The sequence below is a fragment of the Cololabis saira genome, chromosome 5 (assembly GCF_033807715.1).
Source record: "Cololabis saira isolate AMF1-May2022 chromosome 5, fColSai1.1, whole genome shotgun sequence".
Classification (NCBI taxonomy): domain Eukaryota; kingdom Metazoa; phylum Chordata; class Actinopteri; order Beloniformes; family Belonidae; genus Cololabis; species Cololabis saira.
In genome coordinates, this window is record NC_084591.1 from 32,250,739 (window position 1) to 32,275,189 (window position 24,451).

Sequence of the window (24,451 nt, forward strand, 5' to 3'; positions counted from 1 at the left end):
AATATGATGGAATGTTTTTTGATGAGTTTGCCAAACTACTGATAATTATGTGCATGGATTTTGATTGTGTTGTTTTAGTGGGTGATTTTAAAATTCATGTTGATAATCCTAAAGATGGGTGTGCTAAGGAAATTTTAAATATTCTGGATAATTTGGGGCTTTCCCAGCATGTCACAGATCCAACGCATAACCGAGGACACATACTAGATTTAATTATTTCCAAAGGTCTTAATATCTCAGAGGTTGTAGTGAACGATGTTGCTCTTTCTGATCACTACTGTGTATTGTTTAAAATGACCACCCTTGCCAATCCTATGAAAGGTGAAGCAGAGGTAATCAGAAAGCGTTATATAAATGATAACACCTGTGCATTATTCACCCAGGGTTTTACACCACCACCAACCCTTCCCTCAGTTCTAGTTGATGACCTTGTTAACATTTTTAGTTCCAATGTTATGACTGTTATTGATTCTATCGCCCCAATTAAGACCAAAGTTCTGTCAGGGAGGAAAAAATCACCCTGGAGAAACGCCACACTGGTTAAAACAAAGAGAAGGATATGTAGACAAGCAGAACGCAGGTGGCGCAAATACAAACTCCAGGTATATTAAGACATTTATAAAGAGAGTCTTTGCAACTATAACCAGAAACTGAAGAATGCAAGGCAATCATATTTTTCAGAGATTATTCATAGAAACAGTAATAATGCCTGCACACTGTTTTCTGTGGTACACAGACTGACAAACCCCACAGCCTCATTCCCCCCTGGACTACTGTCTGAAAAGGTATGCAATGACTTTGCTGCCTTTTTCACAAACAAAATATTACAGATAAGACAAGCAAAAGACAGTTCCAGCTCAGGAATAACAACACTTCTGCCTTTCCATCCTTTAGTCAAGCTGGGATATTTTAGCCTCTTAGATTGTACAACCCTAACGGAAACAGTTTCAAAATTAAAGCCCACAACATGCTGTCTTGATATTCTGCCTTCAAACCTTTTTAAAACAGTTTTTAACTGCATAGCTCTGGATGTACTCTAGATAATAAATACTTCTCTTCAAGCAGGGCAGTTTCCCCAGGCCTTGAAAACTGCAGTAATAAAACTTCTTCTAAAAAAATCAAATCTGGATGCTACAACACTTAGTAAATATAGGCCAATATCAAATCTGCGATTTTTGGAAAAAAAATCATTAAAAAGGTTGTTTTCCAGCAAATTCATGCTTTTATGATGCAAAACAACCTTTTTAATGCATTTCAGTCTGGATTTCGGCCACACCACAGCACTGAGACTGTACTCATCAAAGTCTTAAATGATATTCATCTGAATAATGATGCAGGCAAATCCTCTGTTCTGGTATTACTGGATTTCAGTGCTGCAACACTTTATGATCAACAGTTGACACAGTTGATCATAACATGCTACTCAGCAGATTGGAAAAGTGGGTGGGACTTAACAGCACTGTGCTTCAATGGTTCAAATCTTACTTGCAAGATAGGGCCTTTTTTGTGTCAATTGGAAACCATGAGTCTGAGAGAACCAAGATCACATGTGGGGTTCCTCAAGGGTCCATTTTCGGACCACTTCTATTCAACATCTATATGTTACCCCTAGCCCTACCCCTATGGAACATCAAAACATTTCCTACCATACTTATGCCGATGACACACAACTCTATATTTCCGTGTCATCACATGACTACAGTCCCTTACTCTCATTCAGTAACTGTATTCATCAAATCAATGAGTGGATGTGCCAGAATTTTCTCCAGCTAAATGCTGGTGATCATTTTTGGCCCTAAAAATGAAAGGGAAAAGATCACCGCTCACCAGCGCTCACGAGCATCTGTTGAGTGTGAGCAGTACTTGATCGTAACTTGTCCAACTGGTTTTGAGTTGGCCTCTATAGTTGTCCTCCACTGTATCATTGAGTTATTAGTGATAATGGCTCTCAGTGCCCTGTTGATGTTGTACTGCTCCAAACATTCCAGTATACTCAACTGAGGTACTAAGTTCTAAGGTTTGTTATGTTGATCCACATATTTTTCCTGTACAGTTCAGTCTCAGCCTTGAGTAGATTTTCATATTAATACCCTGCTACTGAAAGCACACTTTGGATGGTTTGGTAAAGAACATCTTGTCGATTCTCCTACCTTCCACTGTGTCTCTTCTCAGTTGGGTAGCCACGGCTAAGAGTCTTTGTTTGGCAGATTCCAGTGCTTAAGGTCCTGACAGTGTATGATATTTCTTGGGCAGTTGTTTCTTCATTGCAACCTGCTTCATTGCTTCCTTTCGACTGTTTGGACGACTGGCTTACTTCTCTCCACACAGCCTAGATCTTGGTTTTTAAATCTTCTTGGCTATGGAGAGCTCTGCTTCTTACCTATGATGCCAATCTCGTAGCTGCTATCACTGCTGCTGCACACCAGCTGACTGATGTTGGTGATTGTTTCAGTAGCTATCGTAAAGTAGATTTTCAGAGGGAACTCTATCACAGCCTTGGTAAGGGGTAATGTAAGCTAAAGTAATCCATCTTTTCCTGTTGCCTTTGCCCTTCATCAAGGGTGGGAATGATGACCTGTTGTCCCGGCTGCCCCTTTTTGTAGCATTGTTTTTGTACCCCATCATTCGCCAGTTGTGAAATCAGGTTTCATTTGTGGATGTTGGGGCACTGAATCACCAGGTGTTTTTTGTTTAATTTAAATGTTGGATTTTGAAGTAGATTCCACATCATTTACATGTAACCTCTCTCACTGGGGTTGCTTGTATAGTAACATTCCAATATTGTCCTCTCTAGTCTACAAATGTCTTGTTACAGCAGCTAATTTCTCATCAGTGTGCCCTGGTCCCTCAACGGCTGACACAGTCCTTGTTACTTCGTACAACGTCCTTGGCATTTTCCATATGTCACTCACAGTTTTTACCTGATATATGTGACCATAGGCTAACTCTGACCAAGATACAAATACAAGCCATTGGAACCTGAGTATACATATTTACTTGTTTCTACTTAATGAGCCTGTTTTCACTGCTGATGATTCAGAAATCGTAAAACCTGAAAACTAAAATAAAAGTTTTTCCAGCATATGTCATAACAGCATTTTATCAGACCCTTTGTCCTTATATCTAAAGATTTTGTTTGACCAGGAGATGTTAATGGTGAATTCATATATAAACTGAACTGAAATGTTCAATCTTCAGTTTCAATGTGTGTATAATTAGATGAATAATCTTTTAAGTGACAGTTGACAATGGCTAGTTGTTGTCACTTTAGCTACTTAGCATTGTGTTGACTTCTGAGCTCTGAATAAACACTGACAGAGCGTTATTCTTATATATATTATAATATATTCTTATTGAATGTATATAGCATGTCTTGTTTGGGTGTTACCTGTACTTAGAGACCACTGAGACCAGTTCTGGGTTGGTCTGGAAGGTTCAGGGGTGAAGCTTGGCAAAGCAGCTACCGGTATTTCACTTTCTGCTCTCAGTGAAGGTGGACATTTATTCTCTCCTGCTCCCTCCCTATCTACCCTGCCACTGTATTCTGTCAGGTGCTGTCTTGTCATTCTATTGGAGCCTCTCTTTTCATATTCTCTCACATTTTTTAAATCATGGAATTGGTCAGCTGGTCTCTCAACGCAATTGACCAAAACTGAGGGGAGCCCTCTTGCCCCGATGGGATGTTTGCGGCCGGATACATGATGGACTCCTGGAAGATGTGGAGGGTTGTGTGTCAGGCCATACTATCATTTGATTTCTGGTTTTTGGAGTTGGCAGTTACCTGGCATATCGACAAATTCAGAAAACATCGACAGCTATTCTGGCTCATTGAAGGCTGCCTGGCGTGTCTGAAGGGATAAGCTGTGCCACCAACACTCAGACTCAGACGTGTGAGCAAAAATCGCAAACTGGATGCAATTCTCAAACAGAATCGCAGGCTCGTTGCGGTTTTGAACTCATTGGCAGGATGGAAAAGACCTTGGAGATTTGCAAGCTCGGCTTGGCGGAAAATACCCATGAATTTGTCTGTTTGAGTTGCCATGGAGATGAACCAGAGAGACTTAAGGCAGTCGGAAAATGACTGGAGTTGGGCTGACACAAATACAATTGTTATCACCTGAATCTGGCTTCCATGAGGCCGGCCTTGGCAGGCTGGTCAAGCCACAATCTTCCCTGGATGTTATGTTAACAAGATGATCTGCTCCCACTTGCCCTTCCCTTTCCCCTCATGACACATGTGGACCTGAACCAGAACTAACCGAGGCTGGCTGATAGCATTCCATCGCTATCAAGGTCTATGGCTGAAAGAACTGAAACTGGAGTTCACAGACTGACCCATACTCACACAACACAACACACACACACACAACACACACCCCTTAACCCTCCTTGCAATGCCTATGCTGGCCCCCTCCTCTCACGCCCCCCAGAACGCAATGTAGGTTAGCTGCGCTGCACCAGGAGGCTGAGGCGCCCACTTCGGCGGCCTGTGCCGGGAACCCTCCCCCTCTACCCTAACCCACACCCTCACCCCCTCCACGTATGCTATTCACGGCTTTTTTGTTATGATGTCTGAATATTTTTCTGTGCTGAGGTGTTTTTTGCACCTTCATACTGTGTTTGTCACACAATGTGAGGATGTTTTTTTTCCCCATCCTCTTCCCCCGTGTCACCCTTTCTCAGCTAATGAAAGGGCAGCGCCTACCATGGCTGCAGCCTCAGGCACCTGTCTACCCATGTCCTATGTTGTTTGTGTGTTTTTCTTCTTTCTTCTCTTTGGACGGGCTGTAATGGAATGAAATTACGATGAGTCAGGACGCTGACTCAATGACAAATAAAGAATCTTGAATCTTCACCCTTGGTTGAAGGACGCTAGCCAGGGCTAAACAGAGGACTGCCTCTTCCTTCTTGTGACAGCTCAGTCCTCGGGTTGACTGACTTTTACTTTGGTTCATTTCAAGACCCTGCCAAGTTGACTAACCAACAACACTTGAAACAAGGGCTGCCAGAGCTGAATCGATGCCCAAAAAACATAATTCTTCATAAATGTATTGTTTATGTTTCAAAAGGGTTTTTCCAGTTCCTTTTATGCATTCTATGGTCTTACGGTACCTTGACTCTCTCATGATATCCTGGCCCTGTCAGGTCTGGATGATTATTATTACATAGTGTGCCTTTAATTCAGCGCTTCAGTGGTGAGATTTCAATTACAAAATAAAAAGGGTTGAAATACATACAAGGTTACAAATGAAAGGTAAAGAGAAGCTTAATTTTTCACTGACAGAGAAACACCCTACTAATGTGAAAACATGAATAATTGAATCAGAAAGCATTTCACGATGGTGGGATGGGGGTTGGCACTGGGAAAAACCTGGGAAACACCACTCCCAACACACACACACACACACACACACACACACACACACACACACACACACACACACACACACACACACACACACACACACACACACACACACACACACACACACACACACACACACACACACACACACACACACACACACACACACACACACACAGTGAGCGTGACTACAGGCAGCAAGAGAATTTACAGCTGAAGATGGCTTCCATGATTACAACTGCAGAACCATAGATATGCAGAACCATAGATAGATAGATAGATAGATAGATAGATAGATAGATAGATAGATAGATAGATAGATAGATAGATAGATAGATAGATAGATAGATAGATAGATAGATAGATAGATAGATAGATAGATAGATAGATAGATAGATAGATAGATAGATAGACAGATGGTGTATTATGTCACCTTTCCTCCTCTTTGACTGGTGTGTTAGTGTGTTAAATGAGTGTGTATGTGCTCACCTGAGGCCGGGGGGCAGGGGGCTGTGTGTGCGTGCGCCGCGGCCGCGGACGGGAAGCGGTGTAGTGCCGGAGAGAGTGGCCCCCAGTGGGTAGAGGCTCCATGGGAGCAGAGGGGGCTCCGGGGTCGTGGAGGGGGCCGCAGCCGGGGAAGGGCGCCTGTCTTCGGTGTAAGCGTCCGTAGCCGGCCGCCTCCTCCTCTGGAGCTGGAGGGGGGAGACTGGGAGGGGAGACGAGCACTGCTCCTCTGCCTCCTGATACTGCAGCATCCGCTGACACCTCCCCCTCCCTACACCTCTTCCCCCCGCCTGCTGGTGGGGGGGGGGACAAGGAAGTGGAAGTGGAAGGGGAGGGACTTGGGGGGGTGGCTGGCAGCAGCCGTGGGAGGATGAAGCTCCCTCCCCCGTCCTCCTCTCCAGCGCTGCCTCCTCCCTGCTTCTCTGATCGTCGGTCCCTGCTCTGATGCTCCCAGTCTGCATCCAAGAGACCTGAAAATAATGATATCAGGAGGATGAGGAGGCACAGGGAGGAGGACACACTGATTATGAAAGAAAACAGAGCTGTGGAAGGAATGAAGAGGAGGGTTAGGAAGAAGGGGAGTCTGAGGGAGGAGGGTGAAGCACATGCAGAGAGGAAGAGCAGAGCAGCAGATGGATGCGCCAGTCCTGAATCCTGCCAAAAAGACCCAGTGCTGTCATAGATGGAGAAAGCAAGGTGGTGATATGTATCCTCCTCATCTACTCTTTTCAGGGTCCAGTGAAATCCAAACTGATGAGTTGACCGTCAAGAGACATCATAACATGTTTACCTAACTCTGAGTGTGTTGAAGCCCTTCCCTGATGTCGGCTTCAGCTGGTTGTTTCTTCTTCAGCTGATCAAACAGCAGCGGGGGTGTTGGAGTGCTGGGAGCCTCCAGTCAGATGAAGAGGAGTGTTTTCTCCTCTTCATCCCCTCCTCCACCTCACCCCTCCCTTACTGAAGTCACTGGTGTAAAAGTAAACAGGCTGTGCTCCAATTAGCTGACCAGTGCTGCTTTTCCGTCACAGAACCGTTCATATACATATATATACATACAGTATATATTCATGCAGTATATGTATGTAGCATAAATAAATATACATATACTGTATGTATGTATATATATATGTTGTTCCTTGCTCCTGTGAACTTGTAATGTTAATCAAGTTACGCTAAAAGCTAAAATGGCTCTGGTAAACATTTAATGTTAAGTAAAAGAATTGCTGAAGACTGAAGACTTTTTAAGGCTGAATTATGGTTCTGCGTTAAATTAACGCAGAGCCTACGCCGTAGGGTACACGGCTACGCGGAAGTCTCTCCGTAGCCTACGCCGTAGCCTGACATGCACCTCCCAAAAAATGGAACTACGCGTCGAGATCGACGCAGACCCGACGCAGACCCGACGCAGACCGAGAGGGCTGTGATTGGTTTGCTTGGTAGCAACGCATTTCCGGTTCCAGTTTGTGAAGCAGTCGTGAACTTTCAACACTCTTTTCTTCGTGTGCGTGTGATTTTATTTTTTTTGGGTTGTTTTGTTTTTTTGCACAATAGTTGTCCTTATCTCTTTGATTCACTGTGACCGGAAAAGCCGGAAGCTAAACAAGGTATCAACTAGCGCTCTGGGGGGGTACTGCACCGTGGCGAAATGGAGTGACGGAGAAGTCCGAAGGGTTCATGACGGCGTCACGGCAACGGCATAGGCTCTACGTTGATTTAACGCAGAACCTTAAATCAGGCTTTAACCAGGTTAAAGTTAGCTGACCATTGCTGTTTCCCATAAACTTGTAATGTCAAGCAACTTAAAGTTAATTAAAGTTAGCTAAAGTTAGCTGATTCCAATAAACTTCTACTATTAATCAAGTTAAAGTTAGCTCATTTTAGCTGGCTAAGTTTAGGATGGATCACAAAAATTTGAATGTTGATGGCACTGATACTGTAGATGACATGAATCCTCAGAAGGAGGACGGGCCAGTCCCAGGTCACATGCTCATGTTCCTTACTCTTCAGTGAAGCAGCAGGCCTCAGGCTCTTGCAGTGTACACTGTTTCTCCAGATCGCTGGACTGTACTGGTGAGGGAGAGAGCAGAGTTCAGACCAGGGAGCAGAACCACAAGAGGAACCACATGAAGAACCACACAAGGAACCACACAAGAAACCACATGAGTAAACAGAACAAAAGAAGATGTGAACTGCTGTGTGCCGCTTACGTCATCAGTGGGGAAGTCTCCGTCTCCCAGTCGGAGCTCTGGGATGTTGATTCTGTTGCATGAATTTTCTTTAACAAGACAATCCTGAAGGGCAAGTAAAAAAGAATTATCCCAGAATCCATCACTGGAAAGTGAACACAAATGTCTCGTGTAATAAAAGTCTCTAAAGTACAACAACAATTTTAAACAAAAGTTTCCCTCAGACCTCTACAGGAGAGCCTTCAAACCTCTACAGGAGATCCTTCAGACCTCTACAGGAGATCCTTCAGACCTCTACAGGAGATCCTTCAGACCTCTACAGGAGATCCTTCAGACCGCTACAGGAGATCCTTCAGACCTCTACAGGACATCCTTCATACCTCTACAGGAGATCCCTCAGACCTCTACAGGAGATCCCTCAGACCTCTACAGGAGATCCCTCAGACCTCTACAGGAGATACTTCAGACCTCTACAGGAGATCCCTCAGACCTCTACAGGAGATCCCTCAGACCTCTACAGGAGATCCCTCAGACCTCTACAGGAGATCCCTCAGACCTCTACAGGAGATACTTCAGACCTCTACAGGAGATACTTCAGACCTCTACAGGAGATCCGTCAGACCTCTACAGGAGATCCTTCAGACCTCTAGGAGATCCTCTACAGATCCGTCCTACCCACAGCTATAAACCTCAATAATGAATCTTAGAAGAGACTGAAGTCCTGCCTACAGTTGGGCCCTGGGTAGCTCAGTGGGTTGAGCGGGTGCGCCGTATCCAGAGGCTGTCGCCCTCTTGCAGACAGAGCAGGTTCAAATCCTGGCCTGTGGCTCTTTACTGTGGGTCTTCCCCCCTCTCTCTACCAAAGTTTCCTGTCTAGCCACTTTTAAAATAAAGCCCACGAGAGCCACAAAAAAGTATGTAAACCCCCCCCCCCCCCAAAAAAAAAAATCATTACTACTGCAACAACTTACTTCCCTTCATGCGATTAATAAAGTATTTTGAATCTGACCACACTACCAATATTCTGATAACCCTGTAATTCTGGATCTCCTGGATGATGACAACTCCATCACTGCTTCAGCACGGTCCCCCAGTTTATACAATAGTGCACGGATAATCACCTTCACGTCAATAGAGAGACAATGAAGGAACACCCCCAGCTGCCGTCTGCATCAGATCTCCATCACTGGAAACAACCGAACAGGCCAATAAATTCAAATACCCCGGACAACACCCTAACCTTTGACCGCCACGTAACTGATATTATTCATGGCTCTCAGCAAAGATTACATTATCCATACCCCCATCTTCTATTACTGCTATACAAGAAGGTAGTCAAACCCATTTGTTGTATTGCTCCCCCGTTTTTACACCATGCTGTTGGTCTCCAACAGAAACAAGACAAACAAGATCACACGGCTTCCCTCACACCCAACATGTCAGAGCACAATAACAAAGAACTAGCCCACCTTGCCGAAACAATAATCACAGATGCTGAGCCCCCTCAACAACTAATTCAGACTCCTGCCCTCTGGCCGCAGGTATGAGACCCTGAGATGGAGAAGGACACCTTTAAGAGAAGCTTTGTACCATCTGCCATCTCCATACTCTTCAAACTATGTCTGATCAATAACTTCACATCAGTCGGCTCCGCCAGTTACTTAACATCTTCCATGTAGTAAGTTTTTGTATACTGTGTGAAGTGTCTATGACGATCGGTGAAAAACCCATTTCCTGCTGGGAGAGTAAATCTGGCTCAGCAACCACATAAAACCGCGAACTCGGGCTCTTTATATGGACTTTCACTAGTAGGAAGCATGCAAAGACTGCTTCACAGTTGCATTTACAAATGCGACTGACCGACATTCATGAAACTTCGTAGACTTGTTCATAGTAGCATCTGAAAGACGCCAGTGGGAGGAGCCACAATGAGCAGATAATCTTTTTACCACATTTATAAAGAACCATCTTCTTGTATATTTTTTTACACAAAGTTTTCAGGAGACGAGTGAAATTTTTGTATTCTCTAAAGTACTTTGTGCTGCATTTTATTGCACAAAGAGCTGTATAATTAAAGTTTGACTTGATTTGATAAGACAAGTGTCCAGTCCATCACAGTGTGAGATGAGCAAATCTGAACAAAATACAGGCTTTTCACATCTGTTTATACATTTCAGACATCATCCAAGCTCCTTTACTCCGCCTTTACTCCACCTTTCACTGTGGAGTAAAAGGTGGAGTAAAACATAATGTACCTTCACTGTAGTACTGAGTCCAGTACTGCAGTGACAATATAGTATTGAGGCCGGTACTGCGGTGTTAGTGTAGTACTGAGGCCGTTACTGCAGTGACAGTATAGTACTGAGGCCGGTACGTGGTTTTAGTGTAGTACTGAGGCCGGTACTTCAGAGATAGTGTAGTGCTGAGACCGGTACTGCAGTGACAGGGTAGTACTAAGGCCGGTACTGCATTGATATTGTAGTACTGAAACCGGTACTGCAGACAGAGGGTCTGATTTACTAAAGGTTTCCGTGCGTAAAAACGTGTGCAAACTTGACATCACCCGCAAACCAATGTGCAAGCTGATCTACTAACAGCGTGCAAAGAGGACTGTGCCTCTCAAATGAGCAAAATAGCACACGCTGTTCATTAAGTACTTTTGCCCTGATGAATAATCAATATGGGACGTACCCGCCAGAAAGCGCTAAATACTGGCAGGGGAAAATGCAAATAGGTCCATTTACCACGCGCAATGAGATTTACCAAGCCTGAAAGTTTTTGCGGGGATTGTGATTGCGTCTGTATTTAATACGTTCGAAAGGAAGGTGCTAATCTGCCCAGCATTACGCAGGGATGCTTGTTGGTGCCTGATTTGAGGAATGGGGTGGGGATGGCTCAACTTGTGGTGAGGATTCTCCACATGCAAAAGGAAAAATATTTTATTTTTATTTTTATTTATTTTTTATTTATTTTATTTTATTTAAATCGAGTATTATTCAGCAAAAGGTTGCCACAGGAGGCACATTCATTTTTTTATTTGTGATAATAAATAAATCACGTGTTTTCATGGAGAAAAAAGTGTTTCTTATTGTGCGCCTATACTTGTTCTGCAGTTGTCATACCCCGGTGTTGTGCCGTATTCAGCACCCCTGCCGTGAAAAGCACCCCCTCGTCTGACAAAAATTATATTCTCATTCTGTGTCACGTTCTGTTTAGCGTCCAGTTTTGTGTTAATGATTCATGTTTAAATGCGCTCATGGATTCCACAATAGTCATACTTTCCCACAATCACAGTCACAGATAACAAAAATCGGGTAAATGGTTATTGATGTCATTAATTAATAGGTTTGCACCTGTTATCAATTGCGCACGCAATCTTAGTTGATCACCCGCAAAACACACAACAACAGCACGTGCAAACTTTTTCAGTGCACACACAATTTAGTACTCTTTATTTAGGATCTCAGTAAATCGGGCCCATAGTGTAGTACTGAGGCCGGTGATCATGATGTTACCATCTTGTCCTGCGCTGCCGTCAGATCCTGCAGGACCTGCTCTACAACACTTTCAGCCAGAGTGTCGGTTAACGTCTGTCTCAGATCACTGGAAGGAGGAAAGATGAGGGTACATGTGACTGACTGTCCTTCTCAGAAGGCTTGGACAATTCCTCTCATGGTGCGTCGGGTACAGAGACCACAGCAGGTCTCCAGAGATTAAACCGGGTCAATGTGGCGCTTTCAGATGAGTTCTTACCACAGCTTGGCACTGATGACTTTGCCTGTGGTTTCCACGACAGTGTTCCTCAGGAAGACGTGAGCTTGCCGGCTTCTTTTGTTCACAGAGTCTGACAGACATTTACAAATGCTGGACCGCTGCACCACACGTGGACATGTTGCCTCGGCGTGCCTCATCAGACCCTGAACCAGCTCCTGAAACACATCATTGCTGAAGTATCTGACCTCAACGATGGAAAGATTTGGAGAGACCATCACGGCCAGGGATGTACCTGCATGTTCCTGGTGAGCTCCTCTGTCAGAGCTGCAGCAGCGTCAGAGAGGATGTCATTGATCTGGTCTTCATCAGAGGAAGACTTCATGCCTTCCTCACACAGAGATGGAAGCAGCTGCATAAAGACAAACAGGAAACACACAAGAGACAAACAGGGAGCTCAGATAACAGCTCTCTGACAGCATCAATCAAAACTGAACATTGTGACGTTCATTAACCCCTCCATGAGTCTTAGTTTATCCCAACAGTAAGGGAAAAGTCACTGAGAAGTTTAGGTTGGTGGTACAGTTGGACCTGAGAGATGAATCAGGAAGGATATTGCTGAAGGATTAGATGGAGTAGACAAGTCAGGTCTCCAAGGAAAGATGAGGTTGTGTACTTCCTATATAAGGAAGTGACTAGGGGGTCCCAGGTGTCTAACTGGTGCAGTGTTGTACAGGACAGGAATACTGCAGCTACCAATATCTAGTTTAACGGTTGAAGTGCTCCAAGGTAATGACATAGCTGTTAGCTGGAGTAAATATGCAATGGTTAGGAAGGTGGGTCCAAATCCAACCCTGGGGAGGAACTGGAACCCAAGAGTGGCGGTTCAGGAGGCAGAAGCAGCTTCTCGGGCCAGGGAGGCTTTCGTTGACGAAGGGTAAATGTATTAACTCTTTTGAGAGAGTAGAGAGTCAGGACCTTAATGTCCCTCACCTAGACCAGGGATTTTGGGTAGCCACACTGGAGCCAGGCTGGAAGAGGGGCTCATTGAGGGGTATCTAGTGACCGGGCCTTTACCCATGGTGCTTAGTGGGCTGAGCCCGAACAAGTTACACAGACCTCCTGTGGACTGTCCACCTGCAGGAGTGGGCATACAGGTCAGCTGCAATGTGGTGTATTGCTGTATCAGCTGAAGGTGTGGGCTGCAACAGCTTAGTGACCCTCAGCTGCTGAAAATGGCCCTTAAAACATGGAACATCACCTGGTTGGAGCCTGAGGTTGTGCATAAAGTCTCCTGGTACCGACTACAGTCGGGCTCACCTCAACACACAGCATGGACTCTTTGGGAGATTGGGATCTGTAGGTGGAAACTACAGGCCTGTTCATTTAATGTGCTGCTTTAGTCCATTGTTTTGTGATTTGGGTAATTAAAAGTGGCATGAATCATCTCTGTCCCATCTGACGGGGATTAAACAAGAATTTATGAGTGAGCTTGGAGAAGTAGAGCTCATAAGTGGTAAACTGATGCCCACAAACTTGCTGCAAACTCTTGGTTTTCCCATGCAAATAGTTTACCTTCATACAGTCTCTGGCGTTTTGCAGGACTTCCTGTGTCATCAGGACGTCATTCTGGACCTCCTCTGTACTGCAGTGGCTCAAACGGTCAAGACTTTCCTCCAACTGCCGGCACATTCCCTGGAGAACCTGGAACGGCCGACAACGAGCACAGACAGAGTTGAACATCCACGGCTGGGTTTCTTCCTCTGGCGGTTGCTCAACTGTACATGTGTCTTACCTTTTCAGACTGTTGGTTTTTGAACACCTGCTGGAGCTGCTTGCTGCTGGACTGTCTCTGGTTGTTTCTGTCTAAACACGCCTGAATCTGAACACACACTCTCAGACATGAGATATACAAGAAACAAGATGACCTGATCATCTTTCTATCAGATTAGATCATAAGAATGTGTAATCAGTGTGAATTCATTGATCCGTTAACAGCTCAAACCACCTTGTGGAGTGTTTCTTTAGTTCGTTCGGGGTTGCTCCGGTAACTTTGCATGATGTCAGCCAGGGGGAGGGACACGTTCTGTAGTGTGAAGTTCCTGCACAACAAAGAAAACCACCTTCAGGTATGGAGTGTCCCACCTGTACAGACCTCTACATTGTAATAATAATAATAATGACTTGGATTTATATAGCGCCCTTCTAGGCACCCAGAGCGCTTTACAGAAATCATTATTCATTCATACACATTCTCACTGGTGGTGGTAAGCTACATTTGTAGCCACAGCTGCCCTGGGACTGGAGACTGACGGAAGCGTGGCTGCCATATCGCGCCAAACGGCCCTTCCGACCAACACCAAACATTCATACACATTCAAACACATTCACACGGGGCAAGGTGGGTAAGGTGTCTTGCCCAAGGACACTACGACAGCAAACTGGGACAGAGCGGGATTCGAACCGCCGACCTTCCGATCATTGGACGACCCGCTCTACCACCTGAGCTACTGCCGCCCCATTGCCGCATTGTACTGAGCTGGGGAGCTCCTGTCGGACGTCGGCACTCCCGTTTTGGTGGCCTTGAGGTCCGTGTGGCTTCATCACAGCTGGGTTTCAGTGGAGGTCCAGGCAAGTCAGAAAGTGGGCAGGCCAGCCTGCATGGAGTGTTACCAAACAATTACCCAAACGGCTCTTGCCTACCTTCACTCCTTCATCCAGAGCTACACTCGCTCTAGACAGCTACGCTCAGCCAGTGAAAGACGCCTGGTGCTTCCACGACAACGTGGTGGAAGTAGCTAAAGTGATGACAGCTGGCCGTTAACTAAAATAAGTCAAGACACCCCCCCCCCCCCACAGATACCTTTGTGGTTTACCCTCATATACTATGTTAAAAAAAACAGTTGTCACGGATGACTATACAGACCAAAGCTGTGGGTGTGTGTGTGTGTGTGTGTGTGTGTGTGTGTGTGTGTGTGTGTGTGTGTGTGTGTGTGTGTGTGTGAGACAGACCTCTCTAAGGCATCTGCCACATCCTGGAAACCTCTGGCAGTGACGTTGTTCCTGTCCCATGACAATGTCCTTCAAAGATAGAAAACAGAGGAGTTCAGGATCAACGCAACCCCCTGACTGCATGAACACAACTGAACAATACCTATGTGACACTTGTTAGACAATTCCTAAGAAATGGTTCTCTGGTGGTCACTATGTGGGAGGAGCTGACTCTGTGCAGCCGGTTATTGCAGAAATGGGTAGAGTGGATCAGCCTGGCAGTCGGCTGGAACACCAGGATCCTGGATGGGATTGGTTTGGACCTAACTGACCTTCTGTCAGCAGAAATTAGTTGGGGCGACTGTGGCTGCTGTTGGAAAGTCGCTGTAGGTTTGATCCCCTACAGTACATGTGCATGACCAAGGCTCCGAACCCCCCTGCTGCCCCAGGTAGAGGGTTTACCTCAGTCTGGTGTTGGTGATCAGGGCTTTAGCCAGCATTTTGGCTCCAGTGTCTCCAATGTTGTTCCCACTGATGTCCAACTCGACCAACGTGGCATGTCCTCCAAGAGCGCTAAGCAGGATGTGCATCCCTGTTTTCAGCTTTGAGTCGCACACAGAGAGAGACTGGAGGGGCTGCACACACACGTACACATACATACAAACAAAAACTGACATGAGTTGGCATTAATGAGTGAAAGTGGATGAGATGAGGAAACAACACTCACACACTCCTCATCCTGGATGAGCTGAGCGATACGATGAAGAAGGTCAGTCAGAGCTCTGCAGGAAGGGAAGGAGGATGGAGAAGATACAATCAGCAACATTTCACCAGAGCGAGGTGAGAAAACACTAAAACAGATGGCTTCATTTAAGACCAGCACCAGAATCTCATAAACCCCTGTTTTAGTCAGAACAGAATGCAGGAACCAGAGGAGATGTTTAAAATGAGACATTTGACCATGAATAAACCCAGTATGCAGTTTAGCATTGCCTTGCTGAAGGATGCGAGGCCTTGCCTTGCATCTATGCAAGCTGTGGCCATGAGATTGTCAGTACCTGTTGTGGCAGTAATCCCCCAACACACTAGTGGTTCGGGATGCTTTCAAGCTGAAAGAGTCCTATAGGGCCTTTTTTTACCAGTCGGCCTACGTTCCAACCTTCACCCGTGGTCACGAACTTCAGTGGTGACTGAAAGAACGAGATCGTAGATACAAGCTGCAGAAATGAGCTTCCTCCGCAGGGTGTCTCGGCTCCCCCTTGGAGATAGGGTGAGCAGCTTGGTCATCTGGGAGGAGCTCAGAGTAGAGCTACTGCTCCTTTGCATCGAGAGGGGCCAGGTGAGGCGGCTCGGGCATCTAGTGAGGACGCCTCCTGGATGCCTCCCTGGGGAGGTTTTCCAGCATGACTCCAGGGAAGACCTCCTCCTTTGGTCCTTTCAGTCATTGTGTCTCCATTACAGTGTAGGACCTGCTCCTGGAAAACCTCCCTTCATAGCGATTGGAGTTGTGCACGGTGAGCGTAGGGATGACTTTAGACTCAAACATGAAGAAGGTGAGGGGGTTGCTGTGTTTGCACCCAAGTCATCACCAACCCCCACTCAGGGCTGTTCTGAGGCATCTAACCCAAGGAAGGCACTTGTTTCAGTTTCCTGTTGCAGGAGAGTTTTTTGATGATGGAAACCTGCTCCAGTGTCCGAGCCTTGTAAAACTACTCCAGACTTCCACTAGTGGAAATCCACCAATACTAACAGTGGGCAGGGATCAGAGTGGAACCTTCAAGAGACCTGGACTTCAGGGTGAAGTTCCTCCCCAGAGAAAGATGACGAAGAGACGGACAGCGACCGACGGACAGAACCAGAGTCACCATGTCGTTCTCCAGACCTGGAACCAAAGGGGGCGGGGGGGGAGGTTGGAGGAGGTCAGGGATATGATGGAGGAGGAACATATAGGAAGAGAGTAATGGAAGTGGTAAAGGAGAAGGATGTGTTGGAGGTGCAAGACATGTACCGTTGTCAGAGATGTCCAGGCTGCTGATGGATGACGCCTCACAGATGTGTTCCTGGACCACCTGAGCTCCTGCCGAACGCAGCTGGACAGAGACAAAAACACTGGTTTACTGGTTCTACTGGTTCCCGCTGGACTGTATGTGACGCTGTTGTGTACCTCACAGCTGCTGAGGTCCAGCTCCAGACCAAAGAGTCGAGTGTTGGTGGCCAGACCCTGCAGCAGCAGCCTGCAGCACAAGAATCTGAGTTACAGGTGTGCAGCACAGAAACACCTGGTCACCCGAGTCTTAGTGGAGCCGGACAGTAGAACCTGAGCTGTTTACACACATTATACAGATACATAGAGCCTCTGTGGCAACATCACAAACATGCAGTTAAGAAGAATTGATTGTTGCTCTTAACAGTGAAGTATTTAAATGCTCCTAGGGAATGAAGACAGCTCAGTTTGTTTTTAAACTTAAGACACTGAGATCCATCTTGTAGCCTGGGCCCCCTAGTGGCTACAGAGTACCGACACACTCTTTGGATACAGACAGAACCAGCTCTGTATTCCACCTAGTCTGGCCTCATTATTGGGAGGAAACACACCTGAGAGCTTGTGGAGGTAACCTGGTTGCAGACAGACCCACATATCTGAGCTGGCAGCTCTGACCGAAGAACTCTTGGATGCTCCTCGTCACCTCCCGTACCTTTCTGCAAGCAAATTTACCCCAACGTCAGACATCTCAGAGCCTACAGGCCTCAGTGACCGTGAGCATGTTAAAGTCCATCACAGCCCAGTCAGAAGAAGACGGAACCAGGACAGTTTGTTTGGAAGAGTTTCCAGGAGATCTTCTGTCTAAGAAGAACATGTTTTATATGCAGGTTGAGACTGCCCTCTGCTGGCTAGTACTGCACCTTTTTTTTTTTTAACTTTTTACAGCACTTTTACATTATTAAAGTGCTGATGAACTGATGAACATTTGTCATATTTCCACACTTGTTGACATTCACACTGAAACACGACCAGAGTTTTTGGCGTGATGAGGGTTCATTTTATTAAAACAGCAACATCTGAGCCCCCCACCCACTAGACTGTGCTAACATAGCAATACATGTCCATGGTCTCCATGGTTACGGGGGTGGAGCTGACCTATGGGTGAAGGGGTTCCTGGCCAGGTTCAGGTGGACCAGCTTGTAACAACATCCAGCAGACAGGGACACGAACAGCTGTCAGGAAAGGTAAAATGAGAGTTATACAGAGACAGAAGTTAAAGACTGAAGGAAAAACCCCATCAGAAGCTCCTTCACCACCATCGCTGTCCTCAGCGGTCGGCTCCTCTCACTGCGCTGCAGAACGGTTCAGGAGATCCTTCGTCCCCACAGCCATAACACTGTTTAACTCTTCCTGAACTCAGTCTCACACACTCACCTCTGCCACAACTGGACTATATTTTAGTTTGCACTTTACATGATATTTGTTTTAAAAACCTTATATTTCATGTTTATTTTAATATTATGAATGTGCTTTTATTGTGTGGTTGATTTTTTATGTTTATGTTTTGATGAGCTGCTGGACGGTTGAATTTCCCTTTGGCGATGAATAAAGTTCTATCTATCTATCTATCTATCTATCTATCTATCTATCTATCTATCTATCTATCTATCTGTCTGTCTGTCTGTCTGTCTGTCTGTCTGTCTGTCTGTCTGTCTGTCTGTCTGTCTGTCTGTCTGTCTGTCTGTCTGTCTGTCTGTCTGTCTGTCTGTCTGTCTGTCTGTCTGTCTGTCTGTCTGTCTGTCTGTCTGTCTGTCTGTCTGTCTGTCTGTCTGTCTGTCTGTCTGTCTGTCTGTCTGTCTGTCTGTCTGTCTGTCTGTCTGTCTGTCTGTCTGTCTGTCTGTCTGTCTGTCTGTCTGTCTGTCTGTCTGTCTGTCTGTCTGTCTGTCTGTCTGTCTGTCTGTCTGTCTGTCTGTCTGTCTGTCTGTCTGTCTGTCTGTCTGTCTGTCTGTCTGTCTGTCTGTCTGTCTGTCTGTCTGTCTGTCTGTCTGTCTGTCTGTCTGTCTGTCTGTCTGTCTGTCTGTCTGTCTGTCTGTCTGTCTGTCTGTCTGTCTGTCTGTCTGTCTGTCTGTCTGTCTGTCTGTCTGTCTGTCTGTCTGTCTGTCTGTCTGTCTGTCTGTCTGTCTGTCTGTCTGTCTGTCTGTCTGTCTGTCTGTCTGTCTGTCTGTCTGTCTGTCTGTCTGTCTGTCTGTCTGTCTGTCTGTCTGTCTGTCTGTCTGTCTGTCTGTCTGTCTGTCTGTCTGTCTGTCTGTCTGTCTGTCTGTCTGTCTGTCTGTCTGTCTGTCTGTCTGTCTGTCTGTCTGTCTGTCTGTCTGTCTGTCTGTCTGTCTGTCTGTCTGTCTGTCTGTCTGTCTGTCTGTCTGTCTGTCTGTCTGTCTGTCTGTCTGTCTGTCTGTCTGTCTGTCTGTCTGTCTGTCTGTCTGTCTGTCTGTCTGTCTGTCTGTCTGTCTGTCTGTCTGTCTGTCTGTCTGTCTGTCTGTCTGTCTGTCTGTCTGTCTGTCTGTCTGTCTGTCTGTCTGTCTGTCTGTCTGTCTGTCTGTCTGTCTGTCTGTCTGTCTGTCTGTCTGTCTGTCTGTCTGTCTGTCTGTCTGTCTGTCTGTCTGTCTGTCTGTCTGTCTGTCTGTCTGTCTGTCTGTCTGTCTGTCTGTCTGTCTGTCTGTCTGTCTGTCTGTCTGTCTGTCTGTCTGTCTGTCTGTCTGTCTGTCTGTCTGTCTGTCTGTCTGTCTGTCTGTCTGTCTGTCTGTCTGTCTGTCTGTCTGTCTGTCTGTCTGTCTGTCTGTCTGTCTGTCTGTCTGTCTGTCTGTCTGTCTGTCTGTCTGTCTGTCTGTCTGTCTGTCTGTCTGTCTGTCTGTCTGTCTGTCTGTCTGTCTGTCTGTCTGTCTGTCTGTCTGTCTGTCTGTCTGTCTGTCTGTCTGTCTGTCTGTCTGTCTGTCTGTCTGTCTGTCTGTCTGTCTGTCTGTCTGTCTGTCTGTCTGTCTGTCTGTCTGTCTGTCTGTCTGTCTGTCTGTCTGTCTGTCTGTCTGTCTGTCTGTCTGTCTGTCTGTCTGTCTGTCTGTCTGTCTGTCTGTCTGTCTGTCTGTCTGTCTGTCTGTCTGTCTGTCTGTCTGTCTGTCTGTCTGTCTGTCTGTCTGTCTGTCTGTCTGTCTGTCTGTCTGTCTGTCTGTCTGTCTGTCTGTCTGTCTGTCTGTCTGTCTGTCTGTCTGTCTGTCTGTCTGTCTGTCTGTCTGTCTGTCTGTCTGTCTGTCTGTCTGTCTGTCTGTCTGTCTGTCTGTCTGTCTGTCTGTCTGTCTGTCTGTCTGTCTGTCTGTCTGTCTGTCTGTCTGTCTGTCTGTCTGTCTGTCTGTCTGTCTGTCTGTCTGTCTGTCTGTCTGTCTGTCTGTCTGTCTGTCTGTCTGTCTGTCTGTCTGTCTGTCTGTCTGTCTGTCTGTCTGTCTGTCTGTCTGTCTGTCTGTCTGTCTGTCTGTCTGTCTGTCTGTCTGTCTGTCTGTCTGTCTGTCTGTCTGTCTGTCTGTCTGTCTGTCTGTCTGTCTGTCTGTCTGTCTGTCTGTCTGTCTGTCTGTCTGTCTGTCTGTCTGTCTGTCTGTCTGTCTGTCTGTCTGTCTGTCTGTCTGTCTGTCTGTCTGTCTGTCTGTCTGTCTGTCTGTCTGTCTGTCTGTCTGTCTGTCTGTCTGTCTGTCTGTCTGTCTGTCTGTCTGTCTGTCTGTCTGTCTGTCTGTCTGTCTGTCTGTCTGTCTGTCTGTCTGTCTGTCTGTCTGTCTGTCTGTCTGTCTGTCTGTCTGTCTGTCTGTCTGTCTGTCTGTCTGTCTGTCTGTCTGTCTGTCTGTCTGTCTGTCTGTCTGTCTGTCTGTCTGTCTGTCTGTCTGTCTGTCTGTCTGTCTGTCTGTCTGTCTGTCTGTCTGTCTGTCTGTCTGTCTGTCTGTCTGTCTGTCTGTCTGTCTGTCTGTCTGTCTGTCTGTCTGTCTGTCTGTCTGTCTGTCTGTCTGTCTGTCTGTCTGTCTGTCTGTCTGTCTGTCTGTCTGTCTGTCTGTCTGTCTGTCTGTCTGTCTGTCTGTCTGTCTGTCTGTCTGTCTGTCTGTCTGTCTGTCTGTCTGTCTGTCTGTCTGTCTGTCTGTCTGTCTGTCTGTCTGTCTGTCTGTCTGTCTGTCTGTCTATCTATCTATCTATCTATCTATCTATCTATCTCAACATGCAAACCAGGCATTTACTTGCTCATTATACATCCACCTTCATGTTTAAGACCTGCAACACTTCCCAAGGAAGCTGGTATAGAGCAGTTTAGTATCACTAAAGAGGGGAAATAAAAATATCACAGCATCAAAGAATATGATGAAACCATTCCTGGAATCTGGAGGAGTTCTCAAGTCTGAACTGGACACCTGAAGACCTCCAGCAGGTCTCTGAAGGACGCTGACATCTGGAGGCATCTGGGCTCACCAGCCAATGATAACATAGATGCACAGCACTGAGCACTCCTTATGAGTCCCATTTCTTCCTATACCGTCCTTCTTTTCACTTTTTAACGGCCTGAAATCTTAAAAAAAAAAAGAAAAAAAAAAGTACACCAACGTGGTCAGTCAGGAAGAACCTCTGACCTTAGGCGGCGAGCCGATCGCTGCTATTCATGAAAGTACAAACAAAAGACAAAAAACGCTAATTGTATGTGTTTAAAGGAGTATTTATAGGAAAATAATGGGGTTTGGCTGAAAGCAGTGATAAACCCAGCCCTCTCTGGAGGTGTTTCAAGCACAGTTACCATGGAAACATTTGAAGGAGGCTTTGAGCCGTAGCATTTTATTTATTATTTATTATTTATTGGATCCCCATTAGTCCGAATAAATATGAAGACTATTCTTCCTGGGGTCCACAGCGTGATGATGTCACCAACTCTACACTCTTCTGATACTCATGTCATAGCATCCCAGAATGCTCAGTGTCCTTTTAAATCTCAACAGGAAACCATTAGTCCTGTGATCTTACACACCAGCACAACTCTGGTTAACTTTTCTGTCACTAACATGCCATAAATCTCAAATATGAAATATTAACACAATAAAAATGACATAAGTGCATCCAGTAGAGTTCGCTACTCACAAGAAACTCATTTACAAACACCGATGGTTGGTTTGAGCTCGGCTTGGTGACTTGCCTCCAGAAAATGCTCAGCAGGAAGAAGAGGGATACAGGCAAATGTGGTTACCATAGCAACAGTTTATGCTTCCTCACTGATCACATGTGTACGTGCTCACGCACGTCAACACAGCTCCAGGAGGAGTTTGTCAGCCTCGTCAGAGATGACGGGTCCCGGATCCACAACATGAACAGTGGCCGGCAGCTGCGCCAGCACCAGTTCATGAGGTCTCCAGAGGTTTTACTCTCAATCTTTAGCAGTTTCTTGATGAAATAACCACGTTTCTCCACATTGATCTCTACCGTCGTCTTTTTCCCAGAAGTGTCCCACCTTCTTTTAGACCAGTGTTGCAGGTATGAAACACAAAACATTATGGGCCTGATTTACTAAAGGTTTGCGTGCGTAAAAACGTGTGCAAACTTGACAGCACCCGCAAACCAATGTGCCAGCTGATCTACTAACAGCGTGCAAAGAGGACTGCGCCTCTCAAATGAGCAAAATAGCACACGCTGTTCATTTAGTACCTTTGCCCTGATGAATAATCAATATGGGGCGTACCCGCCAGAAATCGCTAAATACTGGGAAGGGAAAATGCAAATATGTCCATTTACCACCCGGCTTTTTGCGGGGATTGTGATTGCGTCTGTATTTAATACGTTCGAAAGGAAGGTGCTAATCTGCCCAGCATTACGCAGGGATGCTTGTTGGTGCCTGATTTGAGGACTGGGGTGGGGATGGCTCAATTTATTGTGAGGATTCTCCACATGCAAAAGGAGAAATATTTTATTTGAATGTTAAATCGAGTATTATTCAGCAAAAGGTTGCCACAGGAGGCACATTCATTTTTTTATTTGTGATAATAAATAAATCACGTGTTTTCATGGAGAAAAAAGTGTTTCTTATTGTGCGCCTATACTTGCTCTGCAGTTGTCATACCCCGGTGTTGTGCCGTATTCAGCACCCCTGCCGTGAAAAGCACCCCCTTGTCTGACAAAAATGATATTCTCATTCCGTGTCACGTTCTGTTTAGCGTCCAGTTTTGTGTTAATGATTCATGTTTAAATGCGCTCATGGATTCCACAATAGTCATACTTTCCCACAATCACAGTCACAGATAACAAAAATCGGGTAAATGGTTATTGATGTCATTAATTAATAGCCTGCTTACTGTGTTGTCTTCCATAATATTTGTAAATATATATAATATAAACTCCTAAGTATGTGTTTGTGTGAGTGTGTATATATAAATATATTGAAGTGTCAGTGTGTTGTTTTTTTTCTTGGTCTACTTATCATTGAATATACGAGGGGGTGCTTTTCACGGCAGGGGTGCTGAATACGGCACAACAATTTGCCTCTTCCACTAATATCTCTAAGTCCAACTCGTCAAATTTCATTTTGCGCTTGCGACTATCCTGCTTTCCATCCAGACTCTCCATGGCGCAAACCCTAAGACACGCAACACCTCATTTAAATACTGCGGTTTGCACCTGTTATCAATTGCGCACGCAATCTTAGTTGATCACCCGCAAAACACACAACAACAGCACACGCAAACTTTTTCAGTGCACATGCAATTTAGTACTCTTTATTTAGGATCTTAGTAAATCGGGCCCTATGTGTAGTAACAAGCAGACCACAACTTCTCCAGTTTCACTCTTCTTACTTGGAAGAACATTGTCATTTATAAACCTCAAGTCTCTGGGTGAAAGCATCATGACAGAGGACAGAAATGAACATCTGGAACTGACCGTGTCCAGGGGGCAGCTGGTATCACTGAGGTCCAGGTGGGACAGCGAGTTTGTGCTGGACAAGAACTTGAAGAGAAACTGCAAAACACACACATGCACAATCACACATAAACACACTGATGTTCATATTTGTCCTGGTCTGCTATGCTCTAGCTCAGCTCTAAACCAGTGGGAGGTGTTCAGGATGGAGGAACTGCAGGTGGTTGGGTTCTCATCCATCAAATAAAACCACAAGGGATTGCAGTCATACAATCATGGTGCAGCAAGTGGCAGTATCATGCTGTTTGAACAGATTTGGTCAGAATGAAGTTATTTTAGTTAGATGTTAGTTAGCATCATCTCCAGTTACCACAGCTCCTCACATCCCTTGATTCAGTGTTTCGTGCAAGGGTTTGGGGATCGCTGCCTGTTATACGTTAGCGTATATTTAGTTAGCTAAGCTAAAACAGCTCATTTGTGCTAGCTGAAATAAAGTAGGTGTCTTCCAGCCTTCTTTCAGGTCTGGCCGTTCTATCTCTTTTGGATTAACTGGAGTTGCGCAGAAAGATGAAAAAATGTCTTCAAACATCTTTTATACACCTCATTGCGACTAAGAGTCTGTGGTCGGACTTAAAAACTGTTAAAGACCTGCAGAACCTGTCCAGTTCAACAGAACCAGAGAAGTGGAATTTATGTGTTCAGGAGTGGGATCATGTGACAGTCATGCAGTAGCCTGCTCCTTTAAAGACATATTTTTCTCTGTCTTGTCTTTCTGGAATTATACACAGAAGAAGG

At 45.6% G+C, this 24,451-nt stretch overlaps 1 protein-coding gene across 2 annotated transcripts in view; it reads right to left on the reverse strand.

The window, feature by feature from the left end:
• Positions 1–24,451, reverse strand: part of carmil2 (capping protein regulator and myosin 1 linker 2) — a 56,536-nt gene that overhangs the window by 17,889 nt on the left and 14,196 nt on the right. The window contains exons 14-31 of one of the 2 annotated variants that reach the window (XM_061721588.1): positions 23,678–23,755; positions 17,897–17,973; positions 17,353–17,457; positions 16,922–16,991; positions 16,766–16,847; positions 16,543–16,639; positions 15,485–15,539; positions 15,220–15,392; positions 14,779–14,847; positions 13,775–13,868; positions 13,562–13,648; positions 13,342–13,470; positions 12,062–12,178; positions 11,809–11,984; positions 11,571–11,658; positions 8,077–8,160; positions 7,870–7,936; positions 5,855–6,339 (exon numbers count right to left, since the gene is read on the reverse strand). In XM_061721588.1, coding sequence (XP_061577572.1) covers positions 5,855–6,339; positions 7,870–7,936; positions 8,077–8,160; positions 11,571–11,658; positions 11,809–11,984; positions 12,062–12,178; positions 13,342–13,470; positions 13,562–13,648; positions 13,775–13,868; positions 14,779–14,847; positions 15,220–15,392; positions 15,485–15,539; positions 16,543–16,639; positions 16,766–16,847; positions 16,922–16,991; positions 17,353–17,457; positions 17,897–17,973; positions 23,678–23,755 — 2,133 coding nt within the window. Of the gene's footprint in view, positions 1–5,854; positions 6,340–7,869; positions 7,937–8,076; positions 8,161–11,570; positions 11,659–11,808; positions 11,985–12,061; positions 12,179–13,341; positions 13,471–13,561; positions 13,649–13,774; positions 13,890–14,778; positions 14,848–15,219; positions 15,393–15,484; positions 15,540–16,542; positions 16,640–16,765; positions 16,848–16,921; positions 16,992–17,352; positions 17,458–17,896; positions 17,974–23,677; positions 23,756–24,451 lie in introns of both variants that reach the window. The other variant, XM_061721587.1, reaches the window with a different exon arrangement.